This window comes from Vipera berus, assembly GCF_964194415.1.
Source record: "Vipera berus genome assembly, chromosome: 7".
In the NCBI taxonomy this organism is placed as follows: Eukaryota; Metazoa; Chordata; class Lepidosauria; order Squamata; family Viperidae; genus Vipera; species Vipera berus.
The window spans coordinates 64,947,596-64,967,821 of NC_138209.1; the positions used below are offsets into that span (position 1 = coordinate 64,947,596).

General features: G+C 37.8%; 1 protein-coding gene across 1 annotated transcript in view; it reads left to right on the forward strand.

The window, feature by feature from the left end:
* CPE (carboxypeptidase E) overlaps positions 1-20,226 on the forward strand; it is a gene marked incomplete at its 5' end in the record, with an annotated part of 61,480 nt that overhangs the window by 38,807 nt on the left and 2,447 nt on the right. Inside the window, 7 exons of the mRNA XM_081332541.1 lie at positions 2,909-3,105; positions 4,795-4,962; positions 6,574-6,691; positions 7,713-7,895; positions 10,781-10,920; positions 17,889-17,988; positions 19,235-19,353. Coding sequence (XP_081188667.1) covers positions 2,909-3,105; positions 4,795-4,962; positions 6,574-6,691; positions 7,713-7,895; positions 10,781-10,920; positions 17,889-17,988; positions 19,235-19,353 — 1,025 coding nt within the window. The remainder of the gene's footprint in view (positions 1-2,908; positions 3,106-4,794; positions 4,963-6,573; positions 6,692-7,712; positions 7,896-10,780; positions 10,921-17,888; positions 17,989-19,234; positions 19,354-20,226) is intronic.

Sequence of the window (20,226 nt, forward strand, 5' to 3'; positions counted from 1 at the left end):
GCTTTGGGCAGTTTCTCTGCTAGCTTATCTGCATTCTGGAAGGCTGCAATTTTTATTTTTTCCTAAACCCTTGCACATGTGCTAATTGTAGAAAACAAGTGGGATTGATAACATACATGCCTTCTCCATCTTTTGAAAAAGAATTGCTAGCCTGCCTGTTTGATACCTGATGTCAGTGCTGCTAACATCAAATGTTCTTGCTTGACAACATAGGGAGATGTTGCCTTCCTGTAACTTGTATATTACTTTTAGAGCTAGAATTAGTGGACACTGGGGGGAGTAGGGAGAATGTATCTCAAGACTGTTTGTAATAAGAGAAGATAAGAATTTGGCGGGTTGTTAGACAGGAGGGAAAGTGCATTTTAAACTAATTGTAGAATGTGATTTATGACGTTTAATTAAGGGAGGGAATTGTGGTTGATACATGTGTTCAGGGGAGGAGAATTCAGATTTTGGCTTCCGATATATATGTGCCGAATCTATGCAATTATAATAAAAGATTCTTTAAGGTAAACAATGCCTTGAAATTCTTTGAAGTACTGCATTTGTCGGAACCATGACACCTGCTTCCTTTGGGCGCTATATCCGACTCCTTTTTAAGTCAAAAGGCTGGTTGTACATTGAAAGCACTTAGTGAGAAAGATAATGATTTTATTTTTCATCCCTTAGTCCCCATTAAAGTTGCTCTTGGGCGCTGAGTACTTGGACAAAGTCCAGAGTAAAAGGAGAGATTATTAGAAATACATATTTTCATGTTCTTCTGCTATATAGATATTACCTCTACTTGACAAGTATTATTTTGAGTTGCATAATTGGAAGCCTGAAGCATTTTAACACCAATCTTCAGAACAGTATCACAGCCCTATAAAAGTGTACTGACACCATAATACAACTGATGTGAAGAAGGCAACAAAGTGTCGCCAGCCTTGTGCTTAATGAAAGGAGAAGAGAAAAAGCTTTAGGTTTCTGGTATCTTTGAAATTCTTCAGAATGGGGGAAAGATGACATAATTCTTCAGAGTCTAGTTTTTTAAAGCAGGGCTTTTCAACCTTTTCACTCATTGTACAACGTTTAGGATATGGCAATATCCAGGTACCACCAGTCACCTAGCAAGGTGTCAAAAATGTGATGACAAAAAAAGGAAAAAAGTGATGTACAGGTAGTCCTCGACTTACAATTCACTTAGTGATTGTTCAAAGTTACAATGGCCCTGAAAAAAGTGCCCCCTCAAACCACAGCTGAGCAAGATACCTGCCTGCCCGCTCTTCCTACTGTCTGAGGTTTTCATTGTTGTGAGCATTTCTGTTGAGGATTGGCAGCAGGGGTGAGGTGGGGGTGGGGTGTTTGGTTTTTATTCCCCCCCCTCTGGTGGGTGGTTGCAGCAGGTTTTGGTCGCTTCACATGGTGCTGGGACACTGTGACTGTCATAAATATGAATCAGTTGCCAAGCATTTGAATGTAAATGACAAGACCCTGGAGATGCTGCAACATTCCAGCTGATTGGTGCTTCTTCAGGGCTCAGCAGAAGCGCCAGGATCAGCGCTGAGCTCCAGCTGGAGCCTGACGCTGATCCTGGCACTTCCACTGAGTCCTGACAGTCCCGAAGAAGTGCTGATCAGCTGGAAAGTGGCACTGATCCTGGCACTTCCGCTGAGACCTGGCAGCCCTGCAGCTCCAGCCATCTCTCGCTCAGGCTTGTGCAGTACTGTCACTGGTTCAGCTCATTCCCCTCCCCTGCTACCACTGTTCTAGGATGTTTGTGTACCACCTGCCAGGTGCCAATGTACCACAGGTGGTACCCGTACCACTGGTTGAAAAGCCCTGTTTTAAAGAAAGGAGGGTCAATGATAAATATTTTATGGCAAGGAAAGGCAAGATAAATCTCAAAAACGAATTTGCTAAAGCACTGTATCTAAAGAAAAAACTCTTTGTTTTTAAAAAAGAAAGCATAAGAAATGGTATATAACAATAAATGGAACATTTTAATGTAATGTTTTCTATTAGGTCTGTGCTCATAATATCTTTGGCAAATAGTAGATAATTCTCAGTTTTCACTATTTGCAGCCCTTTCTTCTTTATGGAACATTTTATCAAAGGCCTAAAGTTATAATAATTGTTTGAAACCATATGTTACATTGGCTTATATGAAGCTAGCCAAATGTGGGGTTCATCTGACCCAAACTGGGAGAATCCCCCTGGATTTAATAATCCAGTTTATGACATTTTGATTTTAATAAATATTGGCAGTGTTATAATTAAAAAGTCCATTTACTGTGGATTCAGAATGCCCAGAATACTTTATGGCAAATTTTCTAATCTTATATACAAAATGCAAAAAACTGTTTAAAAGAAAATAAAACCTAATCCAAACTAAGTTGGTATGTGACAGCAGAGAAACTAATTTTTCTAGCTCCTTTCTAATACAAAAATGTTGAGAGTTGAATTCACTTTGATGTCTCGTTAACATAAACAGGAATAACCCTGAGATTATTTTGAAACTTTCTGGAATTTATTTCTAGCAAACCTTCCTATGTAACTAGATAGCAGTCCAGTAGTTTGCTTTAAAGAAAATTGATGGAATTATATCAGAAGTAAAAAAAAAAACCCTTTTCTATCTTGTGTGGTTGTAACTAATCTATGGAAGCCTGCTGCTCCCCTTGCTGTACAGAATGATTCCTTGACTTGTAGAATGTTTAGGAATGGTGCAAAATACATCACAGGGATCTGAAAATGGAGAGGGAAGTTAATCTAAATTTTGTCCTCCCCAATATAAATGGGGTAATGAGTTAGGTTCTGTGTTATTGAAGGCATTATACTGTAGAATGTTTGTGATTTGACATCTGTTTGCTTTTTGTGCATTTATTAAATCTTTACACATTTGAGATCCTGCATTTCTTTTATGTTTTAGGAGAGCCAGAATTTAAATATGTTGGCAACATGCATGGAAATGAAGCTGTTGGAAGAGAACTTCTTATCTTCTTGGCTCAATACTTGTGCAATGAATATCAGAAGGGAAATGAGACTATCATTAATTTGATCCACAGTACACGTATCCACATCATGCCGTCTCTGAATCCAGATGGCTTTGAGAAGGCAGCATCACAGGTACGTGTGTCATAACTCCAAAAGCAAATATTTGCATTTGTATGACCTACTTTAAAAAGACTCACATACGATTACATTTTAATGATATAAAGAAGCCTTTGAGGCAGGACTAGGGCATGGTGTTCTGATCTGAATTTCTTTCGCGTGAATGCAAAGAAAAAGAATAACCTTCTCTCAGAAATCTATCCTCTTCATTCCACCTGTGTAACAGTACCATATGCACTTGGAATGTTCTTTGACGGAAAATTGCTTACCCAACACTACCTTTTGGTGGCTTCTGTAGTGCAAATGTAATGTGTATCAGAGGCAAAAATCATAGTCTTCCAGAAATAGTTAGACTGTAAGTTCCCATCATCCATATCTGTTGGTCATGCTAACTGGGATGGATGGTAGTTTAAATCCAGCATTTGGATGCTGTACAGATAGGCCCTTGGCTTATGACCACAAAAAGGATTGGAACTTTCATCAAATGTTCCAAATGTTTCATTGACCCAGAGATGGTGCAATGATCAAAAGTGCAAGGACTGGTATTAATTCAGTTTTTGTAACATTGAGCAATCATTAAACAAATGGTTGTAAATTGAGGACTACTTCTGGATTTGTTGCCTGATATATATAATGAGCCTACATGATTGTAACTGATTTGTAATCCATATTGTGCTTTTCATCTACTGTCCCTGTGTGACCCTTGGCATTCTATATGTAATGTAGCCAATGGAATGCTTGTGTACTAGCCTTGCATCTGTTCCAAATGCATTATGCTAATAATCCACATTAATCTAAAATTACTTTAGATTAATGAATCTCAGCTTTCATTTTATATACTAAAACAAAATTTAACGTGTTGATTAGAAATGTTCAGTATCAGAGCTTCCTCAGGTGGCTATGAATAAATTTATACATTTAAATAGCTTTGTCCATAAATAATTATTTTTGTATTTGCACTGAAGTTTTTATTTTGGAGCTCAGTATTGTTTCATTTGATCAACTGATACTTGATTGTTTTATTTGACTTGTGCCAAGTCATTATTTCTAAATTTCAGGCACTCTTTTATAAGGTCAGTCAATTCAGTGTAGTGATTAAGGCACCAGGAGTCTGTCTGTCTGTCTGTCTGTCTGTCTGTCTGTCTGTCTGTCTGTCTGTCTGTCTGTCTCTCTCTCTCTCTCTCTCTCTCTCTCTCTCTCTCCCCTATTTAGAAGCAGAAACATTTAAATTTGAAGGTAGAAACATTGAACTTATTTATTTTATCTTTTATTATTTATCTGAAATTTATTTGCCACCCAACCCATATCCAATGATGCTGGCATTAAAAACGTTAAACGTATCAACCAAGTTGAAACATAATTAATATGTAGGATGGTATTTACATTTGATCGTATATACAGTAGAGCCACTGAAATTAGTGAAATGCCAGTAAGTCATTATTAACTTAAATTCCATTTATTTCAGTGCGTCTTTTCCAAGCATGGCAGAATAAGAATTGAATAGGTTTGTATTATTCAGCCTTCAGAGTTGATATATCAGTAAGAACCCAGTATGAGGACTGAAAATAACTGGCATATGTTTCTAGTATTTGAACTTCTCCTGAGCATATATGATTGAACTAAGTGGGCCATTTCTCTAAATTCATCTTGACAGTTCATAATAAAATGTCATGTTGTTTTATAATGCTTTCTTCTTCTTTTTAGCCAGGTGAACTCAAAGATTGGTTTGTTGGTCGAAGTAATGCACAGGGAATAGACCTAAATCGAAATTTTCCTGATCTGGATAGGATTGTCTATGTCAACGAGAAAGAAGGTGGTCCAAATAATCATTTGCTGAAAAATATGAAAAAAGCTGTGGACCAAAATCTAAAGGTATAAAATATTTCATTCAAAATATTTCATATTTTGAGGGATTGCTGCCCTCACCTTGAGGAACAGCATCCCCCAGAGATACATATGGCACCAAATCCCTTGAGGCTCTGGAAGCCCTTACAGTGACACCTTCTTTCATTAGGGGGGACTTTGTTAAGAAAGAAGATGGTTTCTGATATTTTGGTGGCTTGGTAGACCTTATAATTTGTGCCCTCCCCTCCCTCTGAATCTGGTTTTTGGACTTCACACTGAATTTATGGTTTCTGACTCACTTCAGATTTGCTTCCAGCCCTAGGATTCTTCTCCAAATTTTATAAGTCCTTCTTTTCTGCTAGTACTTAAAGATTTATTGGAAATCTGGATATCTGGCAACTATCAGATTTTGCCAAGATACAGAAGCTATATATGTGTGTGTGTGTGTGTGTGTGTGTGTGTGTGTGAGCAGAATACAGTAATAGTGTCAAGACTGCTAACATCGGATGTTCTTGCTTTGACAACAGATGGAAATGTAGCCATCTTTTCTCTATTGCTTTTAGAGTTCATAGATGCTGGGAGGGGGAATGTGGAGTCCAGGTAGTCATAACAATAATAACTCAACCATGGGAACCCAAGGTTATTAGGTCCAGAGTTGATAGAAATTTGGTGGGTACCCTAAAGTACATACCAGGAGGAAAAAACTTCTTAGCTGATGCTCTATCCAGACTTCCCCAGTACAAAATTAGGTTATTAGGTCCAGAGTTGATAGAAATTTGGCAGGCAGGAAAGATGGGGAGAAAGCCCGCACTTCAAGTTAATTGGGGAATGTGATTTATGACTGTTAATTGGAGGAGGGAATTGCGCTTTGCTACTTTGTGCCAGGGGAGGGGAATTCAGGTTTTGGCTTCAACTATGTAGTGCTGATACAAGGGACACGGTGGCTCAGTGGGTTAGGACGCTAAGTTAGTCGATCAGAAGGTTGGCAGTTTGGCGGGTCGAATCCCGAGTGCTGCGTAACAGAGTGAGCACCTGTTACTCGTCCCAGCTTCTGTCAACCTAGCAGTTTGAAAGCACGTAAAAATGCAAGTACAAAAATAGGGACCACTACGGTGGGAAGGCAACAGCCTTCCGTGCACCTTTGGCGTCTAGTCATGCTGGCCACATGACCACGGAGACGTCCTCGGACAAGCTTTGAAATGGAGATGAGTACCAGTTCCTAGAGTTGGAAACGACTAGCACGCATGTGCGGGGGAACCTTTACCTTTACCTTATGTAGTGCTGATACTTTGTTTCTCGAATAAAAGATTCTTTAAGGAAGACAATGCCTCGAACTTCTTTTGAAGAGATTCATCTGTCGGAACCATGACATATAGCATATGCATATTACAAAAATAATACCTATATTTGCATTCAGTAATAATTTATCTGTGCATTGGATTCAGATACTCTGTTGAAACATTATACAGTAAAGGTACATATTGAATACATACTATATGAAACAAGTCCATTGTATTCCATTTTGCTTCCCAGGGCAAAATTCTGGAAACTGATGAAGTTTAATTTGTTCTACAAAAGATGTGCAGTGCTTATTGCAATAGCCTAATGAATTATAATTTTTATAAATTTCTGTCATAGCTTGCACCAGAAACAAAAGGTGTGATTCACTGGATAATGGATATTCCCTTTGTACTGTCTGCCAATCTTCACGGTGGAGACCTTGTGGCAAATTACCCATATGATGAAACTCGAACTGGTACGTACTATAAATCTAAGGTCTAATAGCCTTGGTCAGCTTGATGGCTGTGCTGGATTCTGAATAGCATGCTGAGAACCACATTCCCAACCTGGACAGATTAAATTTTACTTTCCATTATTGTAATTAATTTATCGTTTGTACTATTTTTAAGTTTGAATTTCCTCTCTTTTTGTCTGTTACTGCAGACTTCTCAGAATAAACTATTTTTTTTCTTTTTAATCAGTAGAGAGGCAGGCTCTTTTTTTCTTTTATGGTATGTTGTAGTTTTCTAAAAGGGATGCGGTGGCTCAGTGGGTTAAGACGCTGAGCTTGTCGATCAGAAGGTCAGCAGTTTGGCGGGTCGAATCCCGAGTGCTGCGTAACAGAGTGAGCGCCTGTTACTCGTCCCAGCTTCTGCCAACCTAGCAGTTCGGAAGCGCGTAAAAATGCAAGTAGAAAAATAGGGACCACTACGATGGGAAGGTAACAGCGTTCCGTGCGCCTTTGGCATCTAGTCATGCCAGCCACATGACCATGGAGACATCCTCGGACAAGCGCTGGCTCTTTAGCTTTGAAACGGAGATGAGCACCAGCCCCTAGAGTCGGAAACGACTAGCACGCATGTGCAGGGGAACCTTTACCTTTAGTAGTTTTCTAAACTGACAAAACAACTTTTTTCCTTTTTAAGGCTGGAAGAGCCCATGGAAGAGGAGAGGAACAGAACTCTGGAGTAGGTTTTAGGGGCATAATAATTAGGACGAGATGCCATTCTTTTTAGTACTAGTTTAGTACTATTTTTGCAAATTATATGTTAATCTAATTTTGTTTTAGTTTTTTTTCATGTTGCTGAAACAGCTTGTTAAGAAGAATATGTATCCCGATGTGTCTGTTCTAAATATACACCAGTGGTCTTCATACGAAGCTCTTATCGTGCATAATCCTGAATATTAAATGATCTCGATTCAGATAATTAAAGTAGGCCTTCATTCTCTGTTTTTCTTTCCTCTGTGTATTATGTATTTTACTACTGTTTCCCCAGGAAGTGCGCATGAATACAGCTCCTGCCCAGATGACGCTATTTTCCAAAGCTTAGCCCGAAGCTATTCATCTTTTAATCCAGCCATGTCAAACCCAAATCGACCACCATGTCGCAAGAATGATGATGACAGCAGTTTCATTGATGGGACAACTAATGGTGGTGCTTGGTATAGCGTTCCAGGAGGTTTGTGTTTCTGAAATGCAACATTTTAATCTTATTTTTACAGTATGCCAGAGTAGGGTTGAAAGTAGAAATCCAAGTCAAATATGACTTATTAATGCACATGTTTGTATAGCAAATAATGAATTAAATCTTGCAAATATCATAGAGCTCATATAGTTCTTGCCAGAAGGATTTACAGGCTATTTGTGACATTGTTCCTTTTTCTGTTCCAGGATGATCTAGGCAAAACTTACCCTTCATAATGAGCTTCCCCAGGTGGTGGTGTTTCAGTAGTATATAAACAGCTAGTAACTAAGTGGAGGCCTTAGCATGCATATACATTGTTGACTAGCATTGACAGGGACCTATTAGCTAGTCATCAATGTTTATTATTCTTAAATAAACTTATATTCTGTGTTTCTGTACGGAAAGATAGGAATCTCTGTAAGCTCTATCTGCTTATTATTTATTTATTAAATTTATATGCAGCCCATCTCACTATTAAAGCAACTCTGGGCAGCTTACAAAATGAGAACCACGGAAACAATAAAAATTAACAAGGGGCATATAATGCTGGCTGAGGTAACTTTACATTCTGTTAGCATTATTGTTCCTATCCATAGTTCCCACAGCTCAGTATGATGAATGTTTTCTGAATGGCATGTTTTTTAAAAATGAAATGATGAAGTGATAAGTGCACTAGCAATCAGTTGAAATTATACTGTCTACTTCAACATATCTGTTGGCTGCATTGCTATTTCTTCCATCAAAGTAGCCTAAGCGCTGAGATCATTCCTGCTACAATATAAGGTTAGTATAAATGTAGAGCAAATATGGAAGGGAGCTAAGGCAAATTATAGAAAAAGGGAGACGTGTGGCAAATATATAAAATATAAATACATAAAATTGGAAGATATAAACTTGGAAGAGTGGGCTAAATATGACTAAAGGCTGGTTGTCTGTAACCTAAAATAGTTAAACAGAAGAACAACATTCAAGAGGTGCAGCTATTTTGTTTATTTATGCTGATCCTTTTACTTAACCAGACATAGGAAAACAGGCTGATTTATTCTGTTGTGATGAATAAGTTGTCTAGACTGGATAATTATGTATTTCATTGAATATAAATAATATTTCTATTCTGGTGTTCTATACATAGTGTTAAAAGACTCTTATCTTCTGATAGTATAGAAATAGCATCTTGAAGAATCAATTTGTTTATCCAGGATGACTGTCTGACTAAATCCTATTAAAGTCAGAAGAATTAGATAGCCAATGAGATGGAGAGATTTTAATATGAAAACTTTAAAACTGTGAAAGTTTCTAATTCATATTAAAATTCATTTTAATTTAATAAATAACATTTGGCCCTTAACCAGCATTAAGAATACACATTCTGTAAAATAAAGAGATTAGCAGATAACAATGTGGTACATTTAACAAAGTAGTTAATAGACGAAAGACATACCAATATTGATAGAAACTATATTTGCACTGTGAGATTCTCATTTTCTGGGCTATTTAAAAAGGCAAAATAATAACACTAACTGCTTGTTTGATGTTTTATTTAAAATATTTATTGTAAATGCAACCTTTTTCATATTATAAAGCAAGAAATTATCATTTGATAAATTTTATGACCTAATTCATTAAATACAGCATTTTTTTTTTACAATTCCATGGATTTTACTTATAAGAAAAAAATGGAACGGATAAATCTTAGTGTGTTTTTCCCCTCTTCCTTTAACATATTGTTCCAATGTTAAAAATGGTTCCTGGTTCTATAAATTCATGCTTCTTGACATGTTGACTGGTGTAAGCAATGTAATATGTAGGAAATAAATCAGAACTCACGTTAGTTTGTTCTGTACATGAAGCAAAAAAAAATTACAATAGTTGTTTCCACCCACTGAAACAATTTATATTCAGGATATTCAATTTATATTATTTTCTTTTTTGAAAATACAAAGATTTATTATTTCAGGAATGTTACAGGTGAAATTAATAGATTTTACATATCTGTTAGTTTTGTCATCATTATTCTTGGTAGGTGGGGAATACATTCCAGCCCACTTTCCTTCCTTCCCTGATTTCTAGCATGATGATAAACAGTTGTCTTTATATATGTGCTTACACCATAATAATCAGGGAATCGTCAAAGACTATGATAGGCAGTCTAAACCATCTATGGAAACTACAAGACCCAGAGGCTATTTTATACACATACAATTAACAGCCATCCAGAAAAGGATCAAGAAAAGTCTTTTATTATTGATTCATTATGCTACCTTCTTTTTTGTTTAAACTTGTTGGAATATTCTTGATTGATTTTGACCGATGAACATACATAAACAACTCTTATGTTGTCAAATATACTAAACAATGACTTTATCATGGGTAAGTCTCTATCTCATAATTAGCACTGATATACTGTGTTTCTTGAAATTGCACTACTTAAAAAAAAGTCCATTTCAAAATCCTTGGTTTTCAAGGCTTCATCGGTCATGATGTGGTTATGTGTTATTAACTCATTTTGTCTGGAAACAATTGAATTATACCTGGAAATTCTTTGACTCCTAAGTAGGACTTTTGAAGCCAAACATATCAGCAAAATATATAGACCAAATGAAATGTTAAATGTGATAATTACATACAGCTGTGATTGCAAATCACTCATTGTATTACACTTAAGACTTTGGTCCAAGAACTTTACCTGCCCTCAAGGTCTTGTAAATAGACCATTATACGTATACCATACATATTATAATATTAGTCTTGAATTTTCTACAGTACACATCTATTTATTCCAACTGATTTCAGCTAATTATTTCCACTTAACTTTAATTTGATATGCTTTAGAATACACTGCCTATTAAATATCAACTTTTGTACTTGCTATTACACAGGTATGCAGGACTTCAACTATCTCAGCAGCAATTGCTTTGAAATCACCGTGGAGCTTAGTTGTGAAAAATTCCCTCCCGAAGAAACTCTGAAAAGCTACTGGGAAGACAACAAGAATTCACTTATCAGCTACATTGAGCAGGTAATTTTTTCCTGGAGAATAAAGTTAGAACATTTATTGACGATCAAGTGTTATACCTAGTTTTGAGTAATCATAGAGCCAGAAATAGTTTTGGGTGATCATATGGCTCATTGCTTCATCACTTGAGCTACAGCAGACATGTCAAACTCGCAATGTCACGTGACGTCGTGCAATGTATTGGAGCTTTTTCACCATTGCTGGCAATGGGATGGACGTGGTTTCCTGGTGATGTGTCCGGCCCGCGGGCCGGCAGTTTGACACTCCTGAGCTACATCTTCATTCCTTCAAATGTGTCCTATTTCAAACACACAAACATGAAGTTGCTAGGTGATGGTAGCAATTTACTTAAGATGGTACAGATAAGCAGCAGATTAGCAAATGAACATATCCAGAGTCTTCTGGAAAGAGTTCAGAGGTTCAGAGTATTCTGGAACGAAGCTCGTTGTGCTAGTGATTTAATTCCTTGTTAAGACACTTGCACTGGTCTGTGAACTCATAAAGCACCTGGTTCATCTGAAACACCTTTATTTTGCATGTAGAAGAAGATTACAGCAGAGAAGGTGTGGTCAGGTGAAGTCTGGACGGTACTTTAAGATCAAAAGACAGTAACGGGATTACTGTCCGCATGACTTGTGTTCAGATGTTACAATGGAGGATGGAACACAAGGGAACAAGGAGAAGGAGGAAGTCCAACCCATAGGGGGTGGATCCTAGTACAGCATCATGAGCAGGACAGGAAATACATCACAAAGGGGAAAGGTGCTGGTAGACCCAATTAACATATTATAATTTCCCAAAACAGCCACGTGGTGGCAGCACACAGAGAGTCAAGCCAGGTTCCTTACTCAGTCCAAAGGTCAGTTTCTTGTATGAGCAGAATATACAGGAACAATATGACAGACACAGGAAATTGGACTTCCAGTAGAGAAACAGGGCTGCCTCTTAAATCAGGCTGCAGCCAGCTGAACTCTAATTAAGACAGTCACTCGCTTGGCAAGGAGCCTCACTGAGCATTTTTACTTTACTTGCTCATTCTGAAGGTTCGAAAGGTGTATCTTATTTGTTCCAACTATTCTGATAATGTCTGTGTTTGATCAGTCTCACGTGATTCATGGCTTGGTGTCTTCTGAGGTTCATATTCCACTGGCTCAGCTGGAATGGCTTCATCAGATTCAGAGTCATCTGAATCCTGAGCCATGACAAAATGTAAAGAAAGCCCTGTCAATTTTCAGAAGTCAAGATCAGAAAGGACAGTGATGTCTGAATAAAGAGAAGTTGGAGGTGAACACTACAGGTTTCCTGTCCTTGTAGTAAAACCAACCAACCAACCAAACTTTTCTCGGTGGCAAAGAGCAGGTACTCAATGTTGCATTTGAAGACTGTTACAATTGCATCCCTCATGTTGAGATTTAAGGAACTGCTAGAAAGCATAGTGAACAGCTTAGTATGATACATGTTTACACATAAGCTATATCCTATTAAGCTCAATGAATTTGTTTTTTAAATATATATGGTAGGAGAGAAACAAGTGTTACCATTTCCTTCTATGGCTATAATCAGGGCTTTTTTCCCCATAGAATGCTCACCTTTTTTTACACACACACACACACACACACACACACACACACACACACACACACACACACAAGCTGAAGGAAACTGTTCGGGAGAACCAAATTCTCCTCAGGCAGCCAGGTTGCAGAGCACCAGAATGCATCGTAGCGACGGACCTTCAGATGGCTCAAATTGAAGGAAATGTGATCCATACAGACTAATTCAAAAGTGGGAGGGTAAGAAGGGCCGAGTATGAACAGGTTGCCTAGCAACCTGCTTAAACAAACTTTCAGCTCCTGGTACGGGACGGCTTGCCTTTTTTAAGCTAGGAAGTTGAAAAAAATGCTAAAAAGAAGGCAAGAGTGCTATCAAGGAAAATGTATAGATATAGCCTGCAGACGTTTAGGGAACCTTCATTTTTCATACACTGTTCAAATTTTGTTTTAATGCCATGGTGATACACAATCAAATGTAGTCAGTCTTTTTTTTTAATCCCAAAGCATCTGTTCGTTAAATACAGTATAATAAAGTTTTGGATGATGGAATTATTTTTTATTTTTTATCTAAGGATAACTAATGATAACAGCTGTTAAATCTGTTTTATATTTGCACAAAAAATTGTATAATTTGCATTTGCATTCACTTACAAATAGAATATGTTGTTAAAATTTATTGGTGTTGAAATAATTAATGCACACATATACCTAAAACCAGTTTATTGCATTTGGCAATTGTACTAAAAAAAATCTCATTGTCAACCAATATAATTAATTTAATTTGAAATCAAGTAAAAATTGATTTAAATTATTTTATTAAAACAAACTAATGGCAATTCTTTTATAAGAAGTTGCCTCAAACAAAATGAAATTTAAATACATTGTGCATTGTGAATGCTTTCTATTGCATTCCTTAAATACCATACTTATTCTATCTTATCCCAAGAGACCTTGAGTATTTTTATGGTTATCAGTGTAACAGGAAGATAAGGAAGAATGCTTTGGAAGCATAAGAACGTAATTGCGTTTCTAAATGTCCTACGGTCATGCAAAGGAATAGTGCATTAGAGAGGAATCTGATTTGTGATGTGTGCCATGTGTTCAAGTAATGTAGCTTGAAAAATAATGGCAGTTGCATATATACATATGGCATGGTGGTTTCTTCAGTCAACAAATTATGAAGCCCACCACACCTCATAGAACTACAATATGCTACTGAGGTGCTCATCTGGATATTATATAGTATGAATAATATTTACCTTAGAACATTAGCATACTTGAACTAAACAACTGGAGTCATTTGAGATTTTATAGGCTCTTTAACTCAAGCTATCAGACTTCACACCAGGACATGACTCAATTAATTTATAATCCTTTTGCACACAAAAATAAAACCATATATATACAACAGATGAAAGGCATCTTTGCAATGCAAAAAATGGATGTCTCTAGATCAGGCATGTCAAACTGTTGGCCCACGGGCCAGATGCGTCACAACAAAACCACACCCACCCCATTGCCGGCAATGGGGGAAAAGTGCAGTACATCATGCGATGTCACATGACGTCACGAGTTTGGCATGCCTGCTCTAGATAGTTGAATAAATAAGTTCTAGACCAGGCCTGTACATGCAGCCTACCAAGCACCCTTGGACAGAGCACAGACTTTTTTTAAAAAAGTAATAAAATCACCACCACTGCCCTGAAAGTCGTGTTGCCTAGTGCCTCCATGGCTTACCATGACCACGAGCTCCAACACTGTAGATGCTCCTCTAGTCACCAAATCATTGATTAGCCCACCAGCATTCCTTTGCAGACCACAAAGATTTTTAATTTGTCACTGTGGGCCTTTCACTTCTACAAGTTGCACAGACCTCTTCTAGATTTTCCTCTTGCCTTTCTGAGTTAACTCCTTGGTCTGTCATTGAGCAAGAATTGACTTTGTAGGGAAGCATATTATCATTTGATGTATATTTAACATATGTTCTACCTTTATTTACCAATTGTATAATATTTGTAGCAAATCCACATGGTGAGGTTTGGGGCAACTTACAATATTTTTAAAATCATAAGATTAAAACATAAAAGCAGGGCTTTTTTTCTCATAGAACACTCAGAATGACGTTCCGGCACCCCTTTTTTTTGCTCTGGCCCTGGGGGGGGGGCAGCCCGCCGCCAACACCCCTCACGACTGTGACCACAGCAGCCCCCCCATCTCCTGTGCTTGCCAAGATGAGAGTTCCAGCAGCTTTTTTTTTTTTTAGAAAAAAAGCTCTGGCTATAATTATACATAATTGAGGTTGATTTGAAGTAGAAATCAATTAAAGGTTGAAATCAGGATTCACAGACATCATTTTGAACTTTTTATTTGCATCTGACTTCAGTTTCTACTTTGGAAAAATAGTTCAAATTAAAAGTTTTATTACATTATGCAGTTTAATCCCAAACCGAGGAGAATTCTGCAATTAGCAGCTTATTGTGAGGTTGTTGTAGTTGTCAGCTGCGAAGTTGTGTCTGACCCATCGCGACCCCATGGACAACATTCCTCCAGGCCTTCCTGTCCTCTACCATCTTCTGGAGTCCATTTAGGCTCACGCCTACTGCTTCAGTGACTCCATCCAGCCACCTCATTCTCTGTCATCCCCTTCTTCTCTTGCCTTCAACCTTTCCCAGCATTAGGCTCTTCTCCAGTGAGTCCTTCCTTCTCATTAGGTGGCCAAAGTATTTGAGTTTCAACTTCAGGATCTGGCCTTCTAAAGAGCAGTCAGGGTTGATCTCCTCTAGGACTGACCGGTTTGATCGCCTTGCAGTCCAAGGGACTGACAGGAGTCTTCTCCAGCACCATAGTTCAAAGGCCACAATTCTTTGGTGCTCAGCCTTTCTTATGGTCCAACTTTTACTGCCATACATTGCAACTGGAAAGACCATAGCCTTGACTATACGCACTTTTGTTGACAGGGTGATGTCTCTGCTTTTTAGTGTGCTGTCTAGATTTGCCATGGCTTTCCTCCCCAGGAGCAAGCGTCTTTTAATTTCTTGGCTGCAGTCCCCATCTGCGGTGATCTTGTAGCCCAAGATTGTGAGGTACCATGATGCAATTGGAAAAACTGCCAGTTTGCCAAATAAAATATTCACAGTGACTAATGAAGATTATCTGTTCAGTTTACGTTTAAGTACATTGGAAGCATAAAGAGTTTTTACTTTTGCTGCAAGAGATTAAACTTAAGTATGAAGAGTGTGATATATCATGAATGGTTAGCTTTTTAAAATTCTTAAATGTTGCTATCTACTTACATATGTTTTGCATACCTGCATGTGTTCATAGGATTTTCTGTAGTGGGTATATTTTCAGCTATTAAAAATACTTTCCTTCTGAGATTCCCTGTATATGCCAATTGTCTGCTACAGACATAATGGAGGCTCTGGTTGGTGACAAGCTGCAACCAAGTTACCTTTACTTGTGCTGAGTTATTCTGTAACTCAGAATGAAACAGGAAGAGGAACCTTAAGTCGTTTAGCAAGAACTTGTGTCCTGCTACATCTAAGCACTGCCAGTATGGTTTTAATATTAGCAATAGGAATTGCACTTAGACTTATATACTATCCCATAGAACTTTACAATACTCTCTGGATAATCTACAGTGTAAGCATTATTTGCATATTACTTCCTACAGTCTAGGCAGCAGTGGGATTCAGCCGGTTCACACTGGTTCAGGAGAACCAGTAGCTAAATTTTGTTGAGTTTGGAGAACCGGCTGAACCCACGTTGCTTCTGGAAGTCCATTCTAGGCCTGGGAAGCCTGGAGGAGGCATCCCAGGCCTAGAACGGCCAAGAGGAAGTGTGTGGATGTCACTTCTGGAAGTCCATTCTAGGCCTCAGAGACCCAGGCCTGCATCCACGCAGAGAACCAGTCATTCAGGTATTTGAATCCCATCACTGAGTCTAGGTCATTATTTTACCAAACTTTGAAGGATGGAAGACTGAATCAACCTTGAGCCTTGTTAGGATCGAAATCCAGGCTGTGGACAGACTTACCCTGCAAGAATGCATTTTAACCACTGCATCACCAGGGTTCATGGGCTATTCCCAACCGGGAATATTCCCAACAGTGCATTCTGATAGAACAGGCAGCTGGGAGCAACTTGAAACTAGTTACTGATGTACTCTAAAGCCTTGTTCTAGTCACATGATCCAGAATTGTCATATGTAGCCCACATCAGGCTTCCAAGTGCACACATATAGGCATATGGAACATCTGCAAAAACACAAACATATACAGAGATGCACAATTTCCAGAAAAGAAAACCAATACTTCTGCTATAGCAAACATTGATAAAGGGTCTAAAAGTAAGTCCACCTTTTTGTTGTTTTATAAGTGATAAAAATTACATCATTCCATTGATGGGACAACAGCTTTATCAGAACTAAGCAAATATATTGACTTCTGAAATGAGATTAGAGTAACCCTTTCAGAACCTAAGGAAGGACATTCAGCAGTTGAGTCCAAAGCTTAACAAATGAATCCATTGATTAAAAACTCACCCCAACCACTAAATCACAGAATGGGTTTATTTGCGTTGATGGCCCTATTTGCACAATTATATTTTACGTTCTAGACTGGAAAATACCTTTTATGCTTCTACACACATCCCCTTTGCACAAAATGCAGTTAAATGAGGAAGTCTTTATGTAATGATAGCTTCCTGTTTTGTCAACTCACTTTCAAACTCGGCCATGTTTTTTTAAAAAATCACAAGTTAAGGTTACTTTAATTTTGTGGTTTGTTCTGAATCTGGTAATCAGTTCATCTGTTTGAGTAAAATTTGAAACAGGGAGGAGGCAGTGTATCTTAAGTCAGGGGTCCCCAACCTCTGGTCCGTGGACCAGTACCGGGCCGCAGCATGCTGGCAACCAGTCCGCACGAATAAGCAAAGCCCTATCCGTGGGATGCAGGCAGCACACAAAACCACTCACCTTCTGGTCTGTGGAAAAGCTTTTCTCTACAGAACTGGTCCCTGGTGCCCAAAAGGTTGGGGACCTCTGCCTTAAGTCACTGTTGACTCCTAACAATTACCTGCAGCAGTCCTTCTGGTTTTCTTTGCAAGATTTCAGAAGTGGTTTGCCCCTATCTCCTTCCTGGAAATAATAATTAGAGATTTTAAAAATGAAATAAGTATTCAACAATTTGCAAAATATTGCTTGAAGAGGCTGTATATTTAGTCTACCAGCAGCATTGTTTTTATACTGACAATGACCTGAAATGTAATTATCCAGTACAAACATTTTCTCTGAGAATTGAATCTACTAACTTTAACAGGAAGCTAATTGTGGTGAAACATTCTAGGTTCTTGCTTCTCTTCTCTTTTGTAAGTATATCATTTAGAGATATATCAAGACTTTTTGTGCTTTATTTTTAAGATACATCGAGGAATAAAAGGATTTATTAGAGATCTTCAGGGTAACCCCATTGCTAATGCCACAGTTTCTGTAGAGGGGATAAACCATGACATTACATCAGGTAAGTATTCACATGTATATTGAGACAGATGATGAATGTTGATACATGGATAAATATAGTAATATCCTTTTATATTTTCTGGGGTGTGTGTGTTAGTGCTCACTACTACTGAAGGGTAGAAGGAGTGATTTTCATTGGTTCTCTTGTGCAACTTTCCATGCTATCTTTGATGGTCCTCCATTCCTTGCATATGACTTTGGAAAGCAAAGAGGATATCAATAGAAGAATAATTGCAAAAGCAATCTTAGCCGTTCTTGTCATTGAGGAAAACTTCTAATGGCCAAAACGTTCCTTTGTGAATGGATAGGCATCACCAAAAAGAAAAGTAATATTTCTACTTGTAACATGTGTGTGTTCAGGTTTTTAAAATAAACATTGGAACTAAAAAATAGCATCATTAGACTTATCTAGAATGAGCCCATTTTCCTGTTTCTTTCAGGACGAAATCTGAATCTCAGTTCAGAAATTCAAATCTTTACGCCTTCATTTAACTGTAATTGGAAGCCCACAATTTAATAAAACTACTTTTAATGGACAAAATGTTCAGGTTTAGTGGCCTCTTATGAAAATAGATAACTGTCAAATGTTGGCCAATGGGTGGAGAAAATTTTGTGTTGAACTCCTATATATATAAAAAAAAAAGAAAATAAGGTTTTAAATTTTATTTCAGAACTGGATGAATTCGGATAAAATTGCTTCCTCTCAGTCAATCAGATCTGCCACATTAAAATTGACGTTTCCACAATTGCAGTCCTTTCTCTTATCACCTGCTTGTTAATCCAGTTTCCTATTTACAGAAAAAAGGAGCATAAAACCTTGCATTATTGTAAGACATTCATGAGCAAAATTACTAATGCTCAGGGCTTTTTTTCTCATAGAATGCTCAGAACGGAGTTCCGGCACCTTTTTTGGATGGAACCTTGTAGGGTAGGCAAGGCTGGTTGTATGACATGTGTGAGTTCCGGCACCTTTTTTTTTTTTTACAAAAAAAGCACTGCTAATGCTTATGAATGTCTTAAAATAATGCAAGGTTCTATGTTTTCATGCTTTAGGATGGAAAGAACAAAAATAAAAAGGCTTTTCTTCCCCTTCCCAAAGTCACTCTTGTATTTTGCACCTGGTTCCAGTTAATGGATCTTGAGATTTAATTAGAAAACAAACCAAATCAAACATGTTTCAGTACCACTTAAACATGTGCCTAAAGTTTTTTTTTAAAAAAAATAGTGACTTCTTTCTGTTTCCTTAGCAAAGGATGGTGATTACTGGAGGCTATTGGTACCTGGAAATTATAAAGCGACAGCCTCAGCACCTGGCTATCTAGCAATCACAAAAAAAGTGGCTGTTCCTTTCAGTCCTGCTATTAGGGTAAGTGGTACCATTTTTGCATTTAACTTATAATGCCCATTCATATCTTAATGTTGTTTGTTAATGTTTTATCTTGTACATCAAGTCTCACAAACTCTGTGAAACATTTTCATTGTTGCTTATGTGGAGTCGGAGTTAGAAAGGGATAGAGCGAAATGCAAGCAAACAAAATATAATACAACATAAGCAAAAAAAATCAGTAGTGGTTTTACAGTGAACAAAAGAAAACAGGCTTTTATACTATGGTGATTAAGGTAAAACAAACGTGACAAAAGAAGAAAAATTCTAATCAAAAGAGAGAGAAAGAAAGATCCATATATTATTTATTTATTTATTTATTTATTTATTTATTTATTTATTTATTTTTGGGACTTATATGCCGCCCTATCTCCCGAAGGACTCAGGGCGGCTTACAACAATAAAAAACAACAATACTGTACAAAAATTAAAAAAGAATTAAATAACAGCCCCAAAATAAATTAACTACAGTTAAAAATTAAAACATATTTAAAAACCCATCATCAATCCATAAGTATAGGTAAAGGTTCTCCCGCACATTCGTGCTAGTCGTTTCCGACTCTAGGGGCCGGTGCTCATCTCCGTTTCAAAGCCGAAGAGCCAGCGCTTGTCCGAGGACATCTCCGTGGTCATGTGGCTGGCATGACTAGATGCCAAAGGCGCACGGAACGCTGTTACCTTCCCACCGTAGTGGTCCCTATTTTTCTACTTGCATTTTTATGTGCTTTCGAACTGCTAGGTTGGCAGAAGCTGGGACGAGTAACAGGCGCTCACTCTGTTACGCGGCACTCGGGATTCGACCTGCCAAACTGCCGACCTTCTGATGGACAAGCTCAGCATCCTAACCCACTGAGC